Source organism: Pundamilia nyererei, unplaced genomic scaffold, assembly GCF_000239375.1.
Source record: "Pundamilia nyererei isolate P.nyererei 1_Seehausen unplaced genomic scaffold, PunNye1.0 scaffold00215, whole genome shotgun sequence".
NCBI classification, from domain to species: domain Eukaryota; kingdom Metazoa; phylum Chordata; class Actinopteri; order Cichliformes; family Cichlidae; genus Pundamilia; species Pundamilia nyererei.
In genome coordinates this window covers 405,865-431,591 of record NW_005187616.1, presented here as the reverse complement: position 1 = coordinate 431,591, position 25,727 = coordinate 405,865, and the positions used below count along the sequence as shown (strand labels likewise).

Genomic DNA, 25,727 nt, shown 5'->3' with positions numbered 1-25,727 from the left:
GTTATTGCATAAAAACGTGCTTTGTTTCAGATTTCTGTGCAGTCCTTGGAAAGGTTTAAATAAGCTATAAAACACAAATACACACCCATACTCAGCTATAAAGTCTTTTGTTATTTCTACATTTGAACGTAACAGCTGTCCAGATGTTGGGGTTGTGCTCTTCTCGAGTAGTCTGAACAGTAAAATGGGTTGTTTAGTTTTTGTAATCAGATTACTCTGATATTACTCTGATATTTTGAGCAGTTTGAACATAAACACACACGCACAGGAGGAATTAGATGGAGAGACTGACAGGTAATAACAGGCTTCAAATATTCTTCTTGGGTGCAGCTCTCCACATTTGGTCCAAGTCACAGAGAGGATTCGGATCAACGGGCAGCCAATCGAAAAAGAGCTCTTCACCAAATACTTCTGGCAGATATATAGACGGCTCGAGGAAACTAAGGTAGGTGTGAAAAGAGAAAAACAGAAAACTAAAATGCCACTTGACACTGCCCCATCCACTGGACCAGATGTGACACACCCTATGGTGATCTGGTTCTGGTAATAACCTGCCAACCCGAGAACCCAAGTCGTGTCATAGAAATAATATCTCTAAAACTGGGCAAATTGCACCAAACCTTTCTCAATTGAAGAGGGAAATGATGTAAATTAACTTTTGGGGATGAACTGACCTTCTAATGTGGATTCAAAGCTGTTAAAGGTACTTTCTCTTATTACCCTCCACAAATTTTTACCAGAGCTTTGACCACCAGGGGGCAGGCTTGTATCGTTGGGTTTGTTGAAAAGTTTTCAGTCATGTTCTGCTGTTTTGTTTTGTTTTGTTTTGTGTTTTTTTTTTCACTTTTTAATTTGTCTTTACTCCTTTAGGGCAGTGGTTCTAAAACTTTTCACAATGAGTACCCCCTCAAAATATATGGCTCCTGAAGTACCACCCTTATGACCGACATTAAAGTGCAGTAGTATAGGCCTGTTTAACACTACATACAGTTTACACAGACAATTTTATTTCTTATATGAATGCTATTTATTTTAACTGTCATAAATAAGATGTGACGAGTGATAATAATAACAACAACTGTACTGCATTAAAACACGGTGGGATATCCAATCTTTAAGTGATGACCTGATGAACCCTGCTTCTGGGTCCAAACTACTCTGCTTTTATTAAGGCTGTTGTGTTTTTAACATGTTTTAATGCTTTGTATTGTGTTCTTTAATCTGAACAAGCCCCTAAAAAAAGTCAGTGATCACTGTCGGCCTCTCTCGGGTTTTAGCATCACTATTCATTTTAAAGCTCAGTTTTTAAAACCTTACAATGTAACTACAGCCCAGCCCATGCAGCAGTATATTAATGACTAACCTTACATTGCAGTTGTTCTCCTGACTGAAGTTTGGTCCGTTTACAGCATCCTGACATGCGATTGCATTTGTCCCTAACCATCAGGAACCCTCACGTTAACTTTTATCTAGTGGATAAAAGTTAGCGTTCAGCCTCCAGCTTCACTGTGTTCATATTATGCTAACCATAGCTGTGTAGCTAGCTACCACGTAGCACATCATTATATACCAGCTAGCCCAACTTCAGTAACCCTACAAATGTCACAGCTGTTTAGTTTTCTGTCTTCATTTATGTCGGAAGTGATAGCAAAACTGTACGTTTTAATTTTCGCCGTGTGATGACCCTCCTCCGGGATCCCACCACACAAGGGAAATACACCTCTCTCAAGCCGCTGCTGCTACGGCGCTACTCCCTCTCCAATGCAGGCCGAGAAACTCCTCTCTTTCTCGGACCTTGGTGATGGTACCGCTCTCGAGCTCATGGAGAGCACGCTGTCCTTGCTAGGAATGGATGACAGCGGATTCCTCTTCACTCACGTCTTCCTCCGACAGATGTCGGTGCTGCTGCGGTCCGCGAAGGATTACCGCTCACTCGCAGAAGAAGCGGATTGCATCCAGGCAGTAGTTCCTGACTCATTGACGGCATCTCCCACACCCCCCCCACCAATTCTCCTGGGGGCCTCCGAAAGGCTGCTCTTCATAGAGGACTCACACTCTGGGAGGCGTTTTCTGGTTGACTCCGGCTCCCAGAAGAGCCTCGGGAACTGTCGTGTCGTCTTTGCATACCTCCACAATGGTATATTATTTAATCTTTAAAAAAAATTGGAGATTTTCCACGTACCACCAGAGAAAGCCCAAGTACCACTAGTGGCACGCGCACCACAGTTTGAGAATCACTGCTTTAGGGCAATTTCTTCGCGGGGTTTTGTCTTTTCCCAGGCTTGATTTGCCTTTTTTAGTAAAGGTTACAATGACTCTTTCCGCCATCTTGTGGTATAACTTGGTGTTGCTTCAAAGTACAGTTTTGATTTCTTTAACATAATACAGACATGCTTTAGATATGGAAATTAGACCAGCCCCTTCTTCACTTCTGTTACTTCTGGAAGATTTAAAACTATATTCAACTCTGGAATTTAAGATAAGAAACTTTAAATGATGTTAAGATTTACCTAAAAGTGAGCAGGATAGAAAATGTCATCAGAGGGACAGCATAGGATATATTGGACAAAGGATGATTAAATGGACCTGTCAGGCAGGAGGAGAAGAGGAAGACCACAGGGAAGATTCATGGGTGAAGTGAAGGAGGACATGAAGAGGAAGATGCTGGGATAGAGTGAGATAGAGGCAGATGACCCATTGTGGTGAACCATGAAAAAAATCAGCTGAAAAGAGAAGTAGAAGAAGCCATCACTTTTAATAAATTTGAGACCATATTTGAAAGGTAACATCTTAAAATTAATTCAATTAAAACCCTCAGACTTATGACCTGATGTGATCATTTAGAAAAAATTAGATAAAATATATCATCTTTGGTGTATAAACAAGCAGATTGAAGAGTCATAACTTTTTTTCCCTTTAACCTCCTCAGGACGCTCACGGAGGGACGATGCCGACATATTTTGGTATCCTCACCATCTTGGCCTTCCATATCTTCCTTCAGGAGAAGGTACATTGTCAAAAGCAGCCAGAAAATGTTTATATGGAATTTATTCCTGACACATGTTATGTATGCATGTATCTGCCCTACAGGCAGTGGTGCAGTTAACATTAGATTTCAAAAGTTTCTTCAGAAATGAGCCCCTCTGGATGTGTATAAGAAAAGCTTGTGTGTAATTCTCAGAGCTCAGATTTACTTGAACGATAAGTCCTGTTTATTTCACCAACAGATGGTTCTTATTTACTATAAACACTCCTTGAATCTAAATGGCTCTTCCTCTTTGCTCAGGTGGATTTAGCTGTGATTGAAGTTGGTATCGGCGGAGCGTACGACAACACCAACATAATACGGTGAGATGTAAACTTAGCAGAGCATAAGTCTTTGGCATAACATGCAAAATATCACAAACAATGGAAAAGCTTCCGAATCAAAACATAAACTAAAATGGTACCAAGTGGACACATTTAAAAAGCCTTTGTCATAAGAGTCACTGGAGTCTGTCTTCTTACACTTTTTGCTGAAATACAAAATTATTTTTAATGTTCTCAAAATTACGTCTGTTAAAAATTGTTTTTTACACTATTTACATTTCTCATTTATATAGGATTCGATTTTTCTTATTGTTGTGTGGGTGGGGTGGGTGTGTAGTTGATTTTTCCATCTTGCCATCTTGTAGTACTTCTTGCTGTTTATGTCTGCTGCCATGCTCAGTGTACAGCCTCGGTCGTCACTATGACCCCTGCGTGTTTCAACAGGAGGCCGTGGGTGTGTGGCATCTCCTTCCTGGACATAGACCACACTGATATTCTGGGAGACACCATCAAACAGATCGCCTGGCACAAAGCGGGCATCTACAAGGTCTGTTCACATTAGGAGTGAGTAACTGTTTCAGTCTGAATGCGTGATTCTTTTAGTAATGCTGCATTTTTGTGTTTGCAGCCTGGAGTCCCCGCCTTCACCATCAGACAGCCAGAGGACGCCATGCCTGTGCTCGAGGAGTGGGCCAAAGAGATCGGAGTAGGAGTCCACTTTCAGTCACATCACACAGGAAAGTGAAGCTTCAGCTTTCTATAACTCTCTCTAACCTGTTGTTGCAGTGTCCACTGTGGACTACCAGGCAGAATGTGGACCTTTGCACCTGGGCCTTGCAGGGCAGCACCAGCGCTCCAACGCCTCCCTCGCCCTCCAGCTGAGTCACACCTGGCTTCAGATGAGGGGTCTACCAGGTTGGGCTGATGTTTAAACATATATCCAGAAATAAATAAATAAATGATTAGTACAAAATAATGCAAATAATAACTGCAAGCTTTGGTTACTGTACCTTCAATGTACCTGTCCTCTCTGAACAGATAATAGCTTCCCCTGTAGCACTGTTAACAATGGCGGGATGCTTCAGGCGACTGCGTTCAGTCCCAGCCCCGTGATGGTGAAAGGTGAGTCCCGCAGAGCCAATGAGATAACAACAGGACCCACCCAGGGCCAGCTGATGTAACAGTGAATGCGTTTGCTCTCAGGGTTGGCAGATACCGAGTGGCCCGGCAGGAGCCAGACCCTAAAACATGGAGCGGTCACCTACTTCCTGGATGGAGCTCACACCCTGCACAGCATCCAGGCCTGTTCTGAATGGTTTAGAGAGACTGCAGCTGAGCATGAGAGGAACGCCAGGTGAGCTAAAAAAAAAAAAGATGTGCTAGAATTTTTAATTTAAACATTTAGTCCGGTCTCTGTTGTTAACAAAATGGACCAGAGTGTGTGTTCCAATTGTAGGTGGATCTACAGAAATATTTTTACATCAAATGCTATGTGATGTGACACTTTGATGTGTTTGTGTTTCAGTGGCCCTGTGGCCAGAGTTTTGCTGTTCAACGTTACAGGAGAGAGAGACGCAGCTGCTTTCCTTAAACTCCTGGTGGTGAGTAGTTCTTCGAACCTGAATGCATTTGTAGGTATGTTGGCAAGGACGTGACAGTACGTATAGAGTTGAAAACTTTTTTTTTGCATGTCTTGTTTCTTTGCAGCCGTGCCACTTTGACTTTGCTGTGTTCTGCCCATGCATTGCCGAAGTCAGCACCTCCAGTAGTGAGTTTGCTGAACCTGTTTGCACCTGTACAGATCGTTCTATATAAAATCAGTCTGGACACAGTATCGGTGTCCAGAAGTGTGCTGTTGTAATCTAATGTTATCTGAAGCACATTTTTATAGTTTACTTGTGTGGAGTTTGTGTTGGAGTCTGTGTTTCCAGATGCAGATTATGCAAGAAGAGACTATTTTATCCAGTGAATAATTCTGAGCCAAAAACTTTGAACTTATTCTTTCACCTTCTTCAGTACAGGAGAAGAAGTTTGACATGTCTGTGGAGGAAATGCTGACTCGCTGCTGGGACAATGAGAGGATCTGGCGCCTCCATAACCACCTGGATGACAATGGAGATAATCCATTGCTGATTGAGGACAGGCTTCCTAATTTACCTGAGCACAGAGGGGACACCTTGGTGTTCCCGTGCATCTTCAGCGCCCTCCAGTGGATCACACAAGGCAGGGACTCTGTGCTGGCCGATCAGGCCAAGATGACGCTGCTGGTTAAACCGAGTATCACGGCCAAAGTTGCTCCTCTCCGCGAAGCTAGTGAGATCCACGTCCTCATCACTGGAAGCCTTTATCTGGTGGGAGGAGCTCTCAAACACCTGGACACAGCTTCTTCCAAGTGAACAGAAGTGTTTTTTATTTGCACAACTGGGAGGGATTTGCTTCTAGGGAAGAGGGTTGGGTGTGGTGTTAGTTTTTCTAGACTTATTTTCCTGAATCTGATTATTTTCTCTGTATGGTATGAAGGTAACTTTTGCGTATATTTTTGTAACAGTGGCCAAAACTCAAGTTTCTAAGTGTGACTGGATTGCAAATAAATGATCTTTTAAAATGTAAAGTTTTTGATCACAGACTGGGTAATGTTGCCTTCAACACTTTTCTCTTATTTGCATCACTAAATGCATCGGCTTCCTCGTTGGTTCCAAGTTTTGCAAGCTGGAGTCTATGGGTCATTTTGACCTTGAATCCCAGTATTTGATCAGAGTAAACATGAAACTGGACTATATGCTGTGATACACGAATGTAAGATGACATTCTGCTGATCGGCAAACATTTTCATTCACCCATCCAAATGATTGAATTCAGGTGTTCCAATTACTTCCATGACCACAGGTGTATAAATTCAAGCACCAAGGCATGCAGACTGCATGTTCTCTGCAGTGATGCGTCAAGCTTCTCTTTTTGGAAATCCGATGGGTGAACCTGAAATGCTGAGCTGGTTCAAAAAGTGCTTACAGTATGAACTCGAACATTTAAGAAAGGACAGAGCTTCATCTCCATCAAGGAGTTGTACCTCAGCCTCCTATTTGCAAGGTCTTTAAACACTCCACTATACTAGATACCATGTGCCTGTGGTTAACTTCCTGAAATTAGACAATTCTGCTCTACATCTGAACCACAGTGGACACTCAAACACATACTCACATTAAACGTTTGTGCAAAACAGTCATATGAATGCTTAGTCCACCAACCTCTGACTCTCTCCCCTACCGATGTAGGAGCGGTGCTGAGCAGGATCAATGTCCACAAGGCTGCAGGTCCTGATGGCATCCCCGGGCGTGTTCTCAGAGCGTGTTCTGGGGAGCTTGCAGGAGTGCTCACAGACATATTCAATCTGTCCTTGGCCCACGCTGTGGTACCGGCCTGCTTCAAATCCACCTCCATCGTCCCGATACCCAAAAACTCCAACCCATCTTGCCTCAATGCCTACCGCCCAGTAGCACTCACCCCCATCATCACTAAGTGCTTAGAGCAGCTGGTCCTAGCACACTTCAAATCCTGTCTCCCCCCCACCCTGGACCCCCACCAATTCGCATACCGCCAGAACAGGAGTACAGAGGATGCAGTCTCCATCGCACTGCACTCTGTCCTCTCACACCTGGACAACAACAACACCTACGCCAGAATGCTGTTTATAGACTTCAGTTCAGCATTCAATACAATCCACCCCTCACAACTCATCAAGAAACTGACAGACCTGGGCATCAGTTCCCTCATCTGCAAATGGTTACTGGACTTCCTGACCAACCGCCCCCAACATGTCCGGCTGGATAACCGCTGCTCATCTACAATCACGATGAACCACAAGGCTGTGTGATGAGCCCTTTCCTCCACTCCCTCTTCACCCACGACTGCAGACCTGCTGATGGTTCCAACACCATCATTAAGTTTGCAGATGACACCACGGTGATTGGCCTCATCAGTGACAACGATGAGGCCGCCTACAGGGAGGAGGTGGATCGTCTGGCTGAGTGGTGCGACAGAAACAACCTGCTGCTTAACACCGAGAAGACCAAGGAGCTCATCGTGGACTACAGGAGGAATGCTGACCCACATCCACCCATCCACATTAAGGGGACGGCTGTGGAGCGTGTGAGCAGCTTCAAGTTCCTGGGTGTCCACATCTCCGAGGATCTCACCTGGACGACCAACTGCTCCAAGCTGGTCAAGAAGGCTCACCAGCGCCTCTTCTTCTTGAGGACTCTGAGGAAGAACCACCTGTCCTCAGACATCCTGGTGAACTTCTATCGTTGCACCATCGAGAGCATCCTGACCAACTGTATAACAGTCTGGTACGGGAACTGCTCTGCCTCGGACCGGAAGGCGTTGCAGAGGGTCGTGAAAACTGCCCAGCGCATCACCGGAGCACCACTTCCTGCCATGAAAGACATCTACAGGAAGCGGTGTCTGAAAAGGGATGGGAAAATCATCAAAGACCCCAGTCACCCATCACATGGACTCTTCACCCTCCTGCCCTCTGGGAGGCGCTACAGGAGCCTCCGGACTAAGACCACCAGGTACCGGAACAGCTTCTTCCCCACAGCTGACAGACTCCTGAACTCTGCCTCCTGACATCTGACCCACGTTAACGCATGGACTGAACACACACACCCACAATGGACAACTGTACCCTCAAACATACAATAATAACATGGACTGAACCACCACTCACAACCACTAGCACTTTATATAGCCTCTGTAGAAACTATCTACACCCTCACTTATCTTAACTGCACTACTGTATAGCTCTGTGTAAATAATCATTCTGTACATTCGATAATTTTTAACCCTACAACTGTTTACAACTTGCATAGTTCCCATTTCTGTATAGCTGTATATCTCAGATTTCTGTAAAGTTATTTATTTCATATTCTGTATAGTTTTTCATATTTATATCCTGTTCATATCATAGCTTGTACTCACTACAGCCTGTACATACCTATAGTTATAGAATATTCACAACATACTTCATACCGTGTACATTATAACATACCATAATAGACCCATTTCTGTAATATACTCACATATCTATATTATTGCTAATATATATTGTAATATATCTATATCACTAAAGCACTTCTGGATGGATGCAAATTGCATTTTGTTGCCCTGTACCTGTGCATGTGCAATGACAATAAAGTTGAATTCTATTCTAGTTCTGAAACTCTTCTTAACTCACTCTAAACTGAACTTCATTAAATATTAAACCCTGTTTGTCGGCAGCGCTGAAGACAGAAAAGTGGAAAAGGACCCCGAGTAACAACTGGGTAAAAATGGATCAAATCTGGGTGCTGGGTTACTGGCAAAAATGCTCAACACAAACACACATGCTTCCAAAAACACACACACTAGAAAAGAATCTGAAATAATCAACTGATTAAAAAAAACAAGTGGTTCAAAAGTACAAAACACTAAAAAACAAATCAACACAGGGAACAAACCTAAAGCAAAAAATGCAATGGGAAAATTAAAAGGTACCAAACAGGTGCAAAAAAAGAAGAAAGAAAACATGTTCCACACATGATGTGGGGTAATACTGAGGTGGTACATTAAAAGTAGTGATGGGGGAAAACAAAAAGGTTGAAGCTTCTAAACCAAAGCAACCACGACAAAACGGCACAATATAAAACAAGGTAAAAGTAAAAACAAAAACAAAACAGAAATCAAGTCCTGAAGGTAAGTCCAAACTTTTCATGTAGTGTAGAAACAAATAGTTTTCTTTACCCTGAGACATAAAAGCAGCTTCAGAGCTCGGCCCTGCACTCTGAAACTAGCTCCACATATCCAGGATCTATTTCTTGGTCCAGGTTTTCTTATCCTAACATCAGCAGCCACGTGAAGCTCGTCACAAATGGGATAAGTCAACCCAGGGTTTGTTAACCTCGCTGCAAGAGTGCTGACATGAAAGAGATGATGCTGGCAGCATCTGACCAATCAGAAACAAGGACAGAGGCTCATTTTACACAGTGTGGGACACTGATTTATTTATTACGACAGTCAAATTTGATGTGTAACAGTGCTACACTGTGGTCAGAGAGGGTATTAACCCTTGTGTGGTGTTCGTATTTTTGTTACTCAGCCAGTGTTCATGGGTCTGGTGGACCCGCTAGAGTTTTGGCTTTCCAAATTAACACTATCAAACAATTTTATGTTAAATTACTCAACAGATGTTTACTTCATCCCAATTACAAGACATATGAACAGCAAACATGGTTAATTTTTTCCCTTTACCTTTGTTAGATCACATTTATGAATTAATGTGCTTCTCGTTTTTCTTTTATATAAAATGTTATAAATACATCAGTTATAATCAAGTGGAGTGAGTGGAAAGACACAACACATTTACACGTGAAAAAATAATTAATTGTTTAATTTTTCTTTTGAAAAAAACTGAACACGTGTCTCACAGACCCGAACACCATACAAGGGTTAAATTCTTACTGAAGAGAATTACCATTGATGATCAGTGGGAAAGATTGAAACAGTTGAAGTGCCTGGAAGTATCCACATGATGAGGGTTCAATCTCTGCATGGGAAGACAGTTATTCAGATGTGTTAACCACTAGACCCACAAACAAAAAACAAAATGTTCCAGTTAAAGTTCCAGCTAATTCTGGTTACTTAACCCCAAATATCAGATTTTTTTTTGTCATTTTTCAGCACATCACTAAATCTTTGTGATCTTCTTTCCACCTTAAACACTGAAAATGTTGAGTGTGACCTTGAAGAGCGCAGAGCTGACAGAACTTTTGTTTCCTTCTGGTGGGGAGCTCTATCTTCACCATCTTTTATCCACCATCCCATCCCAATCTACCATTTTTGGTCAATTTGTGTCAGTTTCATGATAATTGTGAAATTATTATTTTTTGCTTCTTGTCTTCCTTTTTTCTTAATGCACCTTGTCTTCTACCTTTTTTTTGTATTTGCACTTTGTTTTTTTGCTTCATTTAGTCTTTTATGCCCCATTGACAGATGGTTTTTCCTTTTGCTTTCAATCACCTTTCTATGTTAAGGTATTGGTGACATAAACATGAAACAGAGAGAGAAACATGGAGCACCAGACTCTGTTAGCTTTTTCCTCCTTTATTCTTATAGGGCAAACTGTTTCTGTTGTGTAGTTGTCATTGCGGTTATCACACATGGAAAACATTCTTTGTTCAAACGCAGATTAAAACAAGGTTGTTGGGTAGCTCATGAACCAGCTCAGTTTTCAGTGGTTTCTTTCAAAGTCTTAAGAACAGATTTTGTTCTGAGGAACAGGAAGCAGAGTCCCATTGAACAGACTGAGTGAACTTAACATGTCAGAGGTATTTAATAATAATAATAATTATTAAATAATAATATTTAATAATAATAATAATAATAATAATAATAATAATAATAATAATAACTGATTGCATTTATATAGCGCTTTTGGAGACCCTCAAAGCACTTTTACAATTCCACTATTCATTCACTCTCACATTCACTCACTGGTGGAGGCAGTTACAGTTGTAGCCACAGCTGCCCTTCTTTTAACAAAGAAGAGATTAAAAAATGTGAGTTTCACCTACAACAATCAAAAGGAAAGAAGGATCCTCTTCCAGAGGGGAGAAAAACCATCATCGAGAAAACATAACTCTGACCGACCACAAGCAAGACACTTGCCTTTCACTATTAAATCCCTCATTCAAGACACTGAAAATTGTTCACGGTGTCATGGTGTCTTGGAAATTTGTAAATAATGAGAGGTTACAATAATTATAATATTGATTATTAGTAGTATTCAGTTTAAAGACGTCTTTAGAATTGTTACCTTTTAGCAGCAGTATTAAAACCATGCTGTTGATGAAGCAGTCATATCCCAGCTGACATGTTCCCCTTACGTTTTCTTTTTTACGCTTTAAACGTTGTTTTCACTCAAGTGTAACTTGGAAAAAAGCGAGATAACGGTAACATTTCTTTTTTTTAAACTTCGTCTTTTTGTTTGGCTTGTTGAGTTGATTGGCTTTTGTTTGGTCCAATAGTAAGAGAGAATGTCGCATTACCGCGAGATCCTCAACCAATGGAAGAGTCGGTGGGCGGGGCTACGTCCTCCATCTAACGTAAGCGTCGTTAGTAGGAAGAAGAAGCCGATTCTGGAAGCCATTACGTTGCGCACATTACCGGAGTAAATCCTACTATTTTTGCGTACAATACGCACAATTACCTGCCGTAAAGACGCTTTTCTGCACTTATGGCATCGGTGGCCAAAAAGAGAAAAATGAATTTCTCGGAGAGGGAGGTGGAAATTATAGTGGAAGAAATAGAGAAACAAAAGCACACACTGGTTAACCACTTCAATGCCGGAGTCACACACATGGCTAAGAATAACGCGTGGATGGACATCCTGAAAAAGGTGAACCAGGTCACCACCTGTCCGCGCGAGCTGCCCGAGGTGAAGAAGAAGTGGTCCGACATGAAGACAGAGGTCCGGCGGAAGGTGGCCCAAGCGCGGGCTGCCATCGAGGGGACGTCCGCGGACTGCACTCCAGTTCCCGTCATCCTCACCGCCATGCAGCAGAGGATCTGTAACCTGCTGGGAGAGGCCACCATCATCAGCCTACCTGCCGGAGACTCGGATGCGGAGATCACCTTACCTGTGACCGTCAACGCCGCCGCAACCGTCACTCTGACGGAGGGTGAGTGCCGCACGGTGAAGTACGGAAAGTGAAGCGTGCCGAAAATAACTGTGCGTGTAACACTGTAAAAAAAAAAAAAAAGAAGTGTGAAGTTTAAGTATTTTCTGAAACAACTGAAAACTCAGACAGAAAAAGTGAATGAAAGTGTTATTAAATGTCACAGTAAACATTATAGTTTAGTTACATTTATGTTTATACCTGAACAATAAATGTAAAGTTAGAAATTGGTCTGTAAGTTAAATGTTTACAAGTATAGTTGTATTGCATTCTAATCCAAAATACTACATGAAATGCAAAATAACTAAAACTACGTAATAACGACACAGGCTTAATATTTTATGTAAGTATGTTTAAATGTATTATTACATGTAAACAAAAAGCTAATAGCTTATTAAATTTACATTTAAAAGTTAATAGGTTAATGAAATATTTTAATTAAATATGTGAGATCCATACTAAAAAGTAGGAATTACATTCAAACTGCAGTCAACCACAAATGTACTAAATTCTAAATATTAAATTTAAATCATTATCTATTATTATAAGATACTTTTAAACATAATATATAGTGTATAATGTATGATTATAAAATCATTTAAATATAAATGCAAAATTTTAAATCTAAATATTAAAGACACACACACTGTAACCGGAAGGTCGCCGGTTCGATCCCTGGGCTCTCTGTCCTGGTCGTTGTGTCCTTGGGCAAGACACTTTACCCTACTTGCCCACTGGTGTTGGCCAGAGGGGCCGATGGCGTGATATGGCAGCCTCGCTTCTGTCAGTCTGCGCCAGGGCAGCTGTGGCTACAACCGTAGCTGCCTCCACCAGTGTGTGAATGTGAGAGTGAATGAATAGTGGTATTGTAAAGCGCTTTGGGTGCCTTGAAAAGCGCTATATAAATCCAATCCATTATTATGGTAGTTAGCTATTGAAAGCCAAGTGGGCAACATTTGACACCAAAAATTTAAAAATAATGTAGTAAATGTTAAATCCTAATATTACATTTTAATATTTTAATTCAATACTAATTTGGATTATAAATATGAAATCTGATCATATGACTATGATAATAAATTACAAAAATGTAACATTTAAATTCAGAGTTACATTTTTAAAATAAAAAATACATATTAAAGATTTGCTGATAGTTTCATTGAGGTTTTAGCTTCTTCCTCTGTTTGCCTTTTAGCTCTTCCAGCCGGTGCCGGGACAATCTGTGATGACTCAAAGCTGAATGGTACGTTTCATTTCTTTGCAAATGTTCAAACTTTAGCCGTGACACTTGCAGAGCCATCAGAGTTTCTAATCACAACTCTACTGGACTGTCTGGTGTTGAACTGCTGTGCTTTAAAAGGTGCATTTTGTAATTATTCTACAGATTTAATCACTACCAGGGGTCGACATTTTAACTTTTAGCTCTCTTACCATTAAATACCATTTTTTCTTTTTGCCTGGTTAAAGGAATAAAGGTTACACTGATTCACTGCGCCATCTTCTGCTGCTTATTGGTATTACATGACAGTACAGCCAAGCCCTAATTCAGCTTCAGTCTATATTTCTTCAGCACAATAGAAAGATGTTTCAGACATGAATTCAGAGCAGTTGTTTCTTCACGTTCTCTGTGAGGCTTTTAATAAACGTCTGAAACTAAATAAATAAATGAAATGAAACTGATTCCTGCTTCCAGCTGAGACGACGTACCACACTCTGGAGGATGGCGGCGTGGTGGAGTACTGCACCACCACTGAGGGCGACTCTGCCCCGACTGTGGTGGCCGCGGTCGAGGCTCCCATGGAGATGCTGGCCTCGTCTTCCGTTTCCCCGCCGCCACCTCAGAGTCATGCCAAACCGCAGGAGCTGAAGAGCCGCATTGCTCTGAACTCCGCCCGCCTGCTGCAGGAGCAGCGAGTCACCAACGTGCACATCCGCCAGATCGCCCAGCACCTGGAGGGCCAGAACGAGCTGCTGCAGATGATGCGGCGCTCCCAGGAGGCGCAGGCCTTTGCCCAGGAGAGGCAAGCTCAGGCACTGGAGGGCACGCAGGCCGCCCTGCTCGCGTTGGTACAGATGCTCCGACCGGCTCTCAAAGACCTGAGGAAGTTTCTGCAGAGCGGGTCTGAGGCTGCGAACGCCAGCAGCTCTGTGGCGACACCGGCAACTGGAGCAACCATTGATGGAGCGGCAACAGAGGAGCAGAGCAGGCCCAAAACACCTCCGCCTCCTCCTACACAACAGGCTGAGGAGGTGCAATAGACTCTGTGCGTGGTTGTGTGTGTGTGTGTGTGTGTACGTGTGTGAACCATGATTACACTTATGCCTTATGAAGAACATGTACAGAACCAATGGAGAACTGTTATTTTTATTTTTTGCCACGACTTGATGTTATTTAATACCCTGAATCTGGTTTTCTGATCTTTTTTTATGCAAATATTTCATCAGCCTGATGGAAAATTAACGGGTTGGTTTTTTTAGACCGTGGTGAGCCAGGTTTGTGTGTGAGCTGCACTTTAACCAGCATGTGTTCAGACCAGAATAAAGTGAAAAAGAGGCCAAACTCTTTATTTCCTGTCACATCTCTCCTGTCCCAGGGGCAGATGTTCATGTTAAACATGGTAAAAGACGTCAGTGAGTGAACGAATGATCCCCATGAGTCAAAAGTTTTAAACACTTAGTTTCACACAGTTTTTTCTACTCTTGGATCTGTATCATGTCATAGAGAGCAGGCTTTCTATAAAATACTTGAAACACATCCAAAGTTCCACTCTTCTCTTGGTATCGTCTTCTTGTGCATCTCTAAATTGTTTTCGGAGCTTCCATCCGCTGTGATGCTGTTATGTTCCTCCCGTACTCTGCTCTGCAGTGTGTGATGGATCTTTTCCAGTGTATCCAAATGTTTCAGGGAGGCGATTGTGATGGCGTGCACCACCGTTCATTTCCTCTGATTGTTCACTATCAGATGCCTCAGAGGACTTCACAGCAGACCTCAGCAATGATGATCTCACCCTGGGGATGATTTCATGGTGCAAAACTTGTTGAATGTTCAATAAAATGACGTGCTCTTGAAGGCGTGCCTTCAGGCTGGAAAACTTGATTCTGGGTGTATGATTCGATATATACTAAATAAAGTTAACTATGAAACATAAATCATGATAGCCTACTCTAAAAAGCCAACAGTTGGAAAGATGGAGATGGAAATATACAGAGCAGGTTGTTTTTTCTGCTGGCTGTAGTGCTTGCAACCAGCCAGCAGAGGTCAGTGTAAGTCAGAGTTTCATTACAGGTGTGTGAGCACAGCAGTGACGTTTGAGGTCCTGAGAGGGTGAGGGGAAGGAAATCAGTTTGTTAATATCAGTATCAGATTAAATTTCACAAATGAGGACACTTCAGTACTGCAGGGTGTACTGGAGTTTAATTTGATGTTTTCATTTAAAAACCCTTAACAAATCAGTTATTCCTGTAATAAGTATTATTACTTCACAGTTCATCATTTCTACTTCAGGTTGTTTGCTGAACCTCTTTTTCCTTTTCCAGTCATGTGACCTGTCCCTAACAAAGAACGGTATCTAAAAAAGCTCAGTAAAGCACCTTTCACTATGAGTTCAGAGCAAACATTGGCAATAGCTCCTTGACCCTGTTGGCTGCTGTCACCATAAGATGAGATTCATTGACGTTAGTTGCTGATATTTATCAGTCTTTAATCAATTTTTTTAAGAAGGCATCTTCATTTCCTGAAGCAAAGAGGGCACGAGGCAAACGTATCACCACAGTTTTGTATTTAGTTTAATTAGTTTCTGCTAGTCTTAGTATTATTCCATGGAGGGCATATGTCAGAGGGAAGATTTAGGAAAGTTTGTACAGGTATTACAATAAAAACAGTTTTTAAAGCAGTGACTCACAGTCTTGCATCTCAGTAAACACGTCTATCAATGTCTCATCAGGGAAGTTTTTATCAAACTACTGATGTACTAAAACTAACAGTATTTCCTCTGTAGCTCTATTTTATTTCAAATCAGTTAGTTTACATTTTTCAAAAGTGTAGTTTTTATTTTTATTTTAGTCAAAATATTTTTTCACATCTGGTTTTAATAACCTTGCTTATTACATAGCCAGATGGACGATGTTTTCTGCGTTAAATCTGGTCAACGAGTTGTTAAGTCTGATAAAGCTTTAAATCTTTATATGTCTAAATGTACTTTTCTAAATCAAACCTAGCTGTTTATTAAAAATGCAAACACATTTTCCTTTAAATATAACACTTATGACAAATACAAAAAAATGGGAGTTGGGCTGTGAACCAGTTGCATGTGACACCCCTAACAATGCAAGCTTTGTCCCTGATGTAATTTAAACAGGTGAGTTTTTAATAAATTCACCCCTCTACAGATGTTATGATCATAAGTTCCTACAGACTGAAATAGTTTGTGTATCAGGCTGTAAAAATGTTTATTCCTACTGTAATGCGAGACATATTAACCTTTGAGTCTACGGAGGAGCAACTCACTCACTCAAGTAGGACATTAGAGGAACTGCAGGGTGGTTTTTTTTTGGTGTTTTACATGTTTATAGAGTCAGGTCTGTCCACAGTTAAAGCGATTAGATCTAACAGAATTTTCAGACGGTTTGATTTAGGATTTATTCTTTTATTTAGGATTAGAGATCTTTTGGAAATTTCTTTCTATAATTTTGAGGAAAAAATCTGAATTCCGACTGTGCTTTTATACTATATTTTTTCTATTTTTCTAAACATTCAAAATAAATAAGTAAAATTAAAATTCAAAAGAGCCCCCATTCCCTTCCAGTGGCCTTCCTCTTCATGTTTGTTTTTAATGCAGTTCTTGGCCCCTCCTCCTCTTCACATGCGCCTCTGCCCAGACTTTGCGGACGGTCCCTGACTTCCCAGTGAGGCGTTCAGGGAGCCGCTCAGACTCACCGCCTGTCGAAGTGTGAGCACCAGGAGGGGAAAGTTGGTGTGTTGGAAGAAACCACCCAGACCCCAGTCCTCTGCAGCGGTGTCCAGCTGTGCTGTTGTGGGCTTTTCATTTTTTTAACCATGCACGTGGAGCAGCTGATCGTCGGAGCGGTAAGCTTGTGTGTGTGCGGAGTGGTGTGGGTGTTTGCGTGGCAGCTTTTTTCACCGCGAGAGTCTGATAATGTTAGAGAGACACAAAAATAAAAAGTCCACACATCTGAAAGTGTTTAAAATCACATAGTCGTCAGTTAGGAGTGCGTTAAATTGTATTTAAGGGATATTTTTGTGTTGTGGAGAAGGAAAAAAAAATCATTAAACTTGATATTTCCAGTTCTAAAAACCTGTAAATGAAAGCGAGAGACTTTCTTCTTCTCTTTCTGTTTCAGAAATGATTAACCTAAAAGCAAAGAAGGTTGTTCCTCCTCCTCTTTAAAGCCCGAGTGTTTGTTGTTGTTCATTCATCTTCAACCATGAGCACCCTCCAGCAGCTGGGCACCATGGCCTTCCTCATGAAGAAGAAGAAGTTCAAGTTTCAGGTGCACTTCACTCTGGAGGAGCTGACAGCGGTGCCTTTTGTGAACGGAGTGCTTTTCTGTAAGATCCGCCTGGTTGATGGTGGGGACTTTGCCATCTTATCGTCCAGGTATGTAGGACACCTTCCTCGTTGTAAACCACTGAAAGCTGCACTGCATGAACTGACTGCTGTAAATGTAATCCCTCTTCGAGTCTGAGTGGATGTCTCCGCTCTGCCTCTGTTTCTGCCGGGTTTTCCACCTCAGATGAGCCTTAACAGACCTTAAACTGGCAGCCATGTGTTACTTCACCCTTGGCTGTGCTTGGAAAGTCTCCCAACTCCACCTTTCACTACACTCACACTGGGATTTACCCAGAAGTAACACACCCTTTGGTCCTTTTGGCTCATCTCTGGGGTGGTGCAGTGGTGTGTTGTTAGTTTGCTGAAGGGCTCCTGGGCAAAGGGGACTGAGGAGCGATAACGTCAGAGGCTGGAAAATGATGCCAGTGTAGTGGATTCCTATAACGGCCACTTCAGGTTCCAAAAATGAGTCACTCCCCCATAGACTATATATTTAAACGATGGCTGTAAATAAATTCTCCTCCCGCACATTTGTTATTAAGTTGGAAATCTTTATTTTTTTAAATTTCTGCCCCCAACATCTGCCACAGCAGATGGTTGGTTCTGCCGGAGGTTTCTTCCTGTTAAATAGGATTTTTTCCTTCCCACTGTCAATATGTGCTTTGTCATAGGGAGTTGTTTGATTATTGGGATTTTCTCTGTATTATTGTAGGTAGGGTCTTTACCTTACAGTATAAAGCATCTTGTGGTGGCTGTTGTTGTGATTTGGCACGATATAAATCAAACTGAATTGAATTGCTGTAAATTTGGACCTTTTAACATGGGAGTGTATGGGGACTGATTCACCGCTGGAGCCAGCCTCAGGTGGGCATTAGAGGAGTTGGAGTTTGTGGGTCTTCCAGGTTTACATCAGTTTTGATCAGCTGAGGTTGCTATTGAAAGATTTAAGATAGTTGAGTAGAACATTTCACCTCGTGTTTACATATAAAAGGTGAGACTGTATAGTGAACAGGTGATAGCAGAAAAGCTTGTCTGTCCAACAGCCTGGCGACCTGAAATGATCCAAACTGGTTTGGTCAGGAATTAAATCCGCCAAAAACTCTCCATCAAACCACACCCCTTCTTTATTATTCTGCTTCTCTGTGTGGGTTAAACAAATGAAATAAAACACTGTAGTGGATACACAATGGGTTGTATCCAAGATGCAGCCTCTGGGGCTGAAAAAGTGAGACAGTCTCTGTAGACTCCTGTGTTACAGTGTCCAGCAGAAATAAACATGATATAAAAAACTGATTTGGCCTCTGTGGATAATTTCCCCCTTCATAAAAACTCTATGAGGGTGAATCATTTTCTAACTCTTCTGATTGGATACTGAAAGTGGAAAAAAAAGATTAGAGGTCAGGGGCAGTAAACGCACAGGTTTAATCCAGTCTTGATTTATAGCAGAGCTGGAAAAGACAGAAGAAGACAGTGACATGCTAAAAATACGCCGAGTTGAGGGGGAGATGGACAGAATGACATAAAGAAACACAGAGGAAAGACTTTAACACTGAGACTTTGAACCTTTGACCTGGAAACAGAGAGTGAGCATCAAGAGGTTCAGACAGATATCTGGGCCAGGTGGATAAAAACCCTTTAAAGTGATCTGTAAAATCTGCAGGCCAGTGCTGCAGTGAACTGAGAGAACGCCGAGTCAGCATGTTTACTGCATGCAAATAACTGTTACTCTGAGTTCCAGGTATTCATGTATGACAGTTACCTAACTTCCCTGTGAATGTAAATGGGTGGTGCATTAAGACTGCAAGACAAACAACAGAGCAACAGGGCAGAAATGTTATTGTACAAATATATTCATACAAATATTTGGATTGGAGGCTTTTATTTTAAAGCACTGTTTGACTGTAGTTTCAAAAGTCAGACTTTCCTTTTGAATCCCTGATTGTATGTATGGGCAAAAAACCAATTTATTCTGAACTTACAGAATGAAATAATCAGAACCTGCAATGAAGCGTGCACTAGTGTTAGTTTTTTTGAGGTTTTCATAGCACATCTTCCCGCTGTAGCCCTTATCAAACCGCTATCAGGACCCAGCCTATGAGGTGACGGAAAACATGTCAGATAAACAATAATAATCTGACATATTCTGTTCCTGCTGCCAAAAGCCCAAAGAAGGAGGGCTTGTTTATCCTACCACATATAAATGTCATGCATATATACTGTGCATCAGTAACACATTAATGTAGGTCAGTAAAATCAAAACACTGCAAACAGTAAACAAAGGAGCATACGTGGCCTAAGTATGTAGCATTATTAACATGGATATCTTATCTTTGGGTTAATTTAAGCATGTCAATAGACTGCATTGGTCTGGCCCTTGATGTGTATCCTGCAAACATGGCAGAATCAGCGATGTTATCACTGACGTCAAAACTGGTCATAATGTGATGGCAAAAGCTGCACGGCTGCTGCCGGTGTTTCCATGCAGAATAGAGGTCAAGAAATGAATGTCAATCAATCCTTTCAACAGCCAAAACAAATGGAAATGTCTTTGTTCTTGAAATCAAATTCACTGGCATCCACCAGCTTGTATTGCCGGACTTTTACGCTACTTACTTATACCAGCGTGTAAGCTTTGAATCATTGTGTTTTTCATGGGAAACTTACTTATCTGGCCTTTCACAGCCATCACCTCTCAGCCTTCGTCAGTGACATAAACACCATGATGCCCCCGGGGTCAGTGTCATTATCGGCAAGCTCAGGAGGAAAGGTCAGAGTCTCCAGAGAAAGAGGTCAAGAGTTTCTTACTCTTCACTCAGTGGTGGAGAGTGTTTTGTTTGTTTCATTTCATTCCAATTGTTAAAAGGACAGCACAACAACATTCCTGTACATAATTTTGCATTTGACTAGACTAGGAGAGAGATCTTATTAACTGCTTGACCAATTTAGAGTAATAGAGTGACTCGGCCCTGTCCTGGTGAGATGAGGTAGACACCGGACAGGACAGTAAAGCCATTAAATGTACACCTAACACCTGCCCACTAAAAGAAAATGGTGAAGAAAATGACTGCTCTTGGAGTCCTGCCACGGGATTCTTGCATGCATTTTCACCTTAAAGTTTTTTCATGATAACCTTTGGGTGTAACAAATACGTAAAAATTGCATATAAAAAGTAGTAGACGTGGATCTGAGCCTAACCCTGAGCAGGTGAAGGCCAACCTGGTGCGTGCGAGGAGCTTAAGGAAGCCTCCCACATTCATTTCCAAAGAATAGGCTGAGTAATATCAACCACCGTCCAACAATCACATAATCCACTCATCATGAATCAGAGTAGCCATGAATGGGCCATTTTATCGCACATTTGTACATGTGTGGAGCGTATTTGTATTTTGGCATTATATCAAGTCCATTGCTCACCAAGTAAATACCTGTGGAGGTGTACTTGAAGGAGGGAGAGCATCAGTCCAGTCCGATCCGTGCTTTTGTCCTTTTGTGAGGCATGTTTTTGCTCGCATAACTTTTCTTTCTTTCTGTGTTTGCTGGTTTTTGAATGCATCCTCTCTCACAGAGGTGTGCCTCTGTGCTCAGAAGCTAAAAATCCTACACTGTTATTGATTCTTTGAACTCCTTACCAATTATACAGGGACGTCTTGTACTTGAAGGCCATTAGGGATGCACTGTGCGTGATTATCAGTTACTCTTTGTTCTTTGTTCTTTGACTGGAAATTAAACGGTTATCTGTTTGTGCTGTTTATCAGCTGCCAAGAACCAAGTCAAGCTCACATTTAAAGAAATTCCTCTCTTGTACTTTAAACAATGGAAAACAGGCGTCACCCGAGACTTCAGCCAGTGTTGCACAATCGACAAACAACTGATTTATTGAAGACCTCCAGCTCCACAGCACAGCAAGTGGCTGATTTTATCAGCAGGGTCCTTCAGTGTTGTTCAGGCATTCCTCTGTAGCCTACAAGGTTAATACTCCAACACCGAGACATACCTTTATATTCACAGATTTGTTTTTCCTACAATCTGCAAAGGCACCAAATCTTTTGGCACTTTCAGCTTCACTGAGATAAAACAGCCATGCTGTCTACTGCTGATAAGAGAGTGAATTTACCTCTTTATCTTTTTGAGGCCTGTTATGCACCTGAGCACATATTCATTTTTTTTACACTGCAGTAGCCTCCAAATATCTCCACACCATTGACCTGGAGTGGTACTCCCAATACACTGTATTTCATTTAAAATGCCCTAAAGTATCTTTAAGATTTGCTGCTATGTGAATAGACCTAAATTGAATTGAACTGAATTGAATTGTTGCCTAAAAGCTGGTAGGCACTTCCTTAGCATGAAAGCCAAAAGCATGGTAAATGCTTAAAAAAAGGATAGCTATACCTAGAAGCACCATGAAAGCTCGTAAATATAACCACAGACTGTATATAAGAACAGCATTTGCTGATTTGTGGACTTAAGGTTTGAAGTTTCTGTGACATCCATAGAGATGAATTAGGATGTTTACTGTAGTTATTAGCTATTAGCAGGTAATGCTACTTTGGTTCAGCAAGCTGCATGTGTAAACTTTCCATAAAGTTTCTGTCACCCGAGCACAGATTTATCAAAGGGGAAGATTTATCTATAGAGACTAAACTATTTTATTTTATATCAGGATGCAAACATGCTGATTTCTGCTGTAAATTTGGACATTTAAACTTTGGAGTCTATGTGGACTGACTGTTGGAGTAAGCCTCAAGTGGACATTAGAGGAACTGCAGATTTTGCCACTTCTGTGTTGGCTGCCTTTTGTTATAACTATTTTATCATGTCTCGTTTGCTTTATCTATACAAACAGATAAATGTAAAGTGAGGTGTTTCATGTTGGATTCATCTATTGACAGGATTAGTTCCAGGTCTTTTCAGGTCACTTGGCAAAAACTTCCCACTCCCTTTCAACATGTAAATTAATTAGAACGTTTTTTGTATGTATTTTGTATAGTATTTTTTTCTCTCTTATTTTCATTTCTAAATGTACCTGTATATTGTTCACATGTTGAAATAAAAATTACCAAAAAATTACCAAAAAGTCATGACTGTTGGACAGACAAACTTTCTTCTGTTTCCAGTTTTTAGCTAAGCTGAGTGCTTGCTGGTTAGAGCCTTGCCTTTTGCAGATAAACATGAGGATAAATGGTTTATCTAGAAAAGTGACCAAGTGGAAGTTCATGTGTCGTTGGTTGTCTTGGAATGGGATTACAGTACGATCAACCCAAGTAAAGAAGACCAAAATGCTGACAAAACAGAGAAGGACTAGCAGAAAGGTAAACAAGAAAACGCTTCTCTTAAACACATGAAAACATATCAGCTTCTTTAAGGCTCAGTTTGATATGAATTTAATTAATTAATAAATCTTGAATTTATTGTCCCACAGCTACTTTTTAGCCTGTGGTCTCCAGCATACAGTGCTGTGAGGAAACCTCAGGAGGCAGGGTTTCTAGTAGAAGTACTCCTTAAAAAAGGGAAGTGTGAGCTGTCTGGTCTGCTGTCTGGCTTCACTAGAAATAGTCGTTTTTCTGTTTGAATGCTCAGCGTCAGGTGTGCTTCAAACTGCTGGAATACAACAAACTTTAAAGTTCCTACAAATACGGCTGGAATTGGGAAGTTTATTTAAATAGAGACATACACGGAAACAAAAAAAAAGTACTGGAAAAAGGAACTAAACTCAGTGAGTTTAGCATTCTGGGGCCAAGCTTAGTCATTTATCATGACTGCTGTTCGTAGATGATATATGCGTTGTGTGCTGTAAAACAGGTACCTTTTATAATTAACATGGTTTTTAAAGGATGTGGTTAACAAACCTCTGCCTTTAGATTGTTTCTTCAGTTCCTCTTTTCTGTTTTAAGATCTGGAAGTCTCTTTAGATTCTCAGAAAACCCAGAGTACTCCCTGCATCACTGCACTGATACCATAAGATGTATAATCAGGTTGTGCCAATCTCGCACTTGTGCACGGCTTGTTAAACAGTGAAAATGCATGAAATACTGCGGGCCTGGATGAGGCTTTGTTTAATGTTTTATAGAGCACTGTAAATACACTCATGTGTTGGTTTATTACTTTCAGAGCAGAAATATGGCTGAAACCATGCATCAAGTTCATCACATGGGATTTTTCTTTAAAATTATTATTCCTGTAAGTGTTCTCAGAATATTCCTGGTTGACTGTCTGTTGGTTGGTTTTTTTGGAGATAATGATAGCTGTTATGGAGAAAAGCTTCTAGTTTGATTACTAAAAAAGGTGGGACATAGACTACTGTCTACATCCCACCTTAGGACACACCTGCATTGTTCCCTTGATCTGCTGACATTGGCTTCCAAGAGGGTCCTGTCTTACAAACCCATATTATGAGGCTAGAGAGGTCGTGCTGGTATTTGGAAGGATATAGTTTAATAGCCAAGAAACATCTAGACTTTTTGTTTGGTTTTTGCACTTCCCTTTCAGGATGATGATGATGGAAACCTGCACGTGGAAAAAATACATTGATAACTCGCTAATTTCCAGCTCCATATTCTTGTGATGGAATGTGTCAGAGTAGCTATGCATGATTCACAATTCATAATAAGACTATGTTTGTTCTTAGGCTGACGCTCAGTTCATCTGCTGTCTAAAATCTGCTCTCTAGCTCCTCCCTCTTTAAGACAATTTTTATCCATCCATCCATCTTTTCAGCTACTTGACCATTTCCTGCCAGTTATCTGAATTCGGGTCACAGGTATAGCAGCCTAAGCAGAGCCAAACAGCAGCCCAAACTTCACCCTGGCTACCTCCTCCAGCTAATTTAGAGGAAGACCAAGTTGTTTCCAAGCCAGACAAATATAATCTCTGCAGTGAGTCCTGGGACTGCCCCAAGGCCTCCTCCTCAAAACACATCCGCATCACCTCAGCTGGCTTCTTTCAATGTGGAGAAGCAGTGGCTTTGCTCTGAAGCCCTTTCTAATGACTAAACTCTTCACTCTGTCTCCAAGTGAGAGTCCTACCACACTTTGTGTATACAAGAGTTTCTTGTATCTTGTGTCATTCCTTAAGTCAGTACCCAGAACTCGTATGCATGGGTAAGGGTAGGAATGTTGATTGACCGATAAAGCTGCAGCTTTGCTTTTATACTGAGCTCTCTCTTCACCACAACAGCCCCTATCCATCATCAAGTTCACACTCTACTCTCCTGTTACTGTGAAAAAGACCTCAACGTACCCTCTCACTGTGACATCATACATGACTAACTGACCAAAACTGAGGTTTTGGCTCACAGGGATTACTTTTACGTACACTGAACTCACGATTAAAAACTTCATTAACGTGAAAATAGATAGTGTGCTGAAGCAGTGTCACAATAGTTTGAATCCACTGACTGGTTAGCGGCCTCTTTGTGGTAGTGGTACTCTGGCCTCCCACAGTCCAAACACGTGCTTGTAAGGTTAACTGGTGGTTCTGAATGTTTTTCTCTCTCTGTGTTAGTCTTTTGATGGATTAGTCACCTGCTGAAGTCTACCCTGCCTCTTAAACTATACCAGCTGGGATTAATGAATAGGATGGATGGATGACATGAACATCCACCAGTGGAACAGCATATGTGTGACAGAAAAAAAGGGAAGGGAGAATAGATGTGCTTTAAAACCCCATCCATTGTTTACCTCAGTGCTGGGATGGGCTCCACAGGTTAATACCGGCTCACTTTGTTACTCTACCCTTTTTGTTGTGCTTTACATTCCCTAACACAAAGTTGAGGTACAGACTTGCACATTTGGGAGCAGCTCAATATATCACCGCCTGAGTCTATCCCACCTTAAAGCTGCCACCACCCTCGACATACATCTGCTAACCACAGCCTGCTGTTATATAACAACTTATACATCACACTCTGCCAGGTCATGCAAACACACTCCCAAACACACACATACACAACCTGTCACGCTGTCTTTAAATGATTAAAAAAAAAGTTATGGCAGGCAGAAGGTCAGGGTTTGTGTGTGTGTGTGTGTGTGTGTGTGTGTGTGTGTGTGTGTGTGTGTGTAGAGTAAAAGTGTTTTTTTTTACATGCAATCAAATTATAAGTATCTTTCTCCAGAAAACAACGACAGAGAGTAATCAG

General features: G+C 41.4%; 3 protein-coding genes and 1 long non-coding RNA gene across 4 annotated transcripts in view; 3 read left to right on the top strand and 1 right to left on the bottom strand.

Moving 5' to 3' along the window:
- Positions 1 to 6,087, top strand: part of LOC102207926 (folylpolyglutamate synthase, mitochondrial-like) — an 8,031-nt gene extending 1,944 nt beyond the window's left edge. The window contains exons 5-16 of the mRNA XM_013914666.1: positions 331 to 445; positions 2,930 to 3,007; positions 3,287 to 3,348; positions 3,754 to 3,856; positions 3,938 to 4,026; positions 4,088 to 4,224; positions 4,348 to 4,476; positions 4,507 to 4,663; positions 4,835 to 4,910; positions 5,017 to 5,077; positions 5,241 to 5,251; positions 5,334 to 6,087. Coding sequence (XP_013770120.1) covers positions 331 to 445; positions 2,930 to 3,007; positions 3,287 to 3,348; positions 3,754 to 3,856; positions 3,938 to 4,026; positions 4,088 to 4,224; positions 4,348 to 4,476; positions 4,507 to 4,663; positions 4,835 to 4,910; positions 5,017 to 5,077; positions 5,241 to 5,251; positions 5,334 to 5,705 — 1,390 coding nt within the window. The 3' untranslated portion in view covers positions 5,706 to 6,087. The remainder of the gene's footprint in view (positions 1 to 330; positions 446 to 2,929; positions 3,008 to 3,286; positions 3,349 to 3,753; positions 3,857 to 3,937; positions 4,027 to 4,087; positions 4,225 to 4,347; positions 4,477 to 4,506; positions 4,664 to 4,834; positions 4,911 to 5,016; positions 5,078 to 5,240; positions 5,252 to 5,333) is intronic.
- A 2,951-nt stretch (positions 6,088 to 9,038) lies between these two features.
- LOC102201010 (uncharacterized) lies at positions 9,039 to 11,347 on the bottom strand. Its single transcript, XR_312117.1, has 3 exons — positions 11,159 to 11,347; positions 9,818 to 9,889; positions 9,039 to 9,289 (listed from the first exon to the last, which is right to left on the bottom strand). It is a non-coding gene; the product is annotated as an uncharacterized LOC102201010 (long non-coding RNA).
- Positions 11,348 to 11,349: 2 nt separating this feature from the next.
- On the top strand, positions 11,350 to 15,110 carry naif1 (nuclear apoptosis inducing factor 1). Its single transcript, XM_005748159.1, has 3 exons — positions 11,350 to 12,023; positions 13,216 to 13,263; positions 13,714 to 15,110. Exons 1-3 carry the CDS (start codon positions 11,579 to 11,581, stop codon positions 14,277 to 14,279), a joined length of 1,059 nt encoding a protein of 352 aa, XP_005748216.1. The 5' UTR covers positions 11,350 to 11,578; the 3' UTR covers positions 14,280 to 15,110.
- Positions 15,111 to 16,901: 1,791 nt separating this feature from the next.
- The window catches only part of eeig1b (estrogen-induced osteoclastogenesis regulator 1b), a 24,290-nt gene continuing 15,464 nt past the window's right edge, over positions 16,902 to 25,727 (top strand). The window contains exons 1-2 of the mRNA XM_005748158.1: positions 16,902 to 17,106; positions 17,382 to 17,638. Of these exons, the coding sequence (XP_005748215.1) occupies positions 17,466 to 17,638 (173 nt within the window). The 5' untranslated portion in view covers positions 16,902 to 17,106; positions 17,382 to 17,465. The remainder of the gene's footprint in view (positions 17,107 to 17,381; positions 17,639 to 25,727) is intronic.

Excerpts from the sequence above, each read along its gene's own strand:
- naif1 (XM_005748159.1), top strand. The coding sequence starts at position 11,579 with ATGGCATCGGTGGCCAAAAAGAGAAAAATGAATTTCTCGGAGAGGGAG. Across the intron at positions 12,024-13,215 it reads AACCGTCACTCTGACGGAGG|CTCTTCCAGCCGGTGCCGGG; the intron begins GTGAGTGCCGCA and ends TTTGCCTTTTAG. Across the intron at positions 13,264-13,713 it reads TGATGACTCAAAGCTGAATG|CTGAGACGACGTACCACACT; the intron begins GTACGTTTCATT and ends TCCTGCTTCCAG.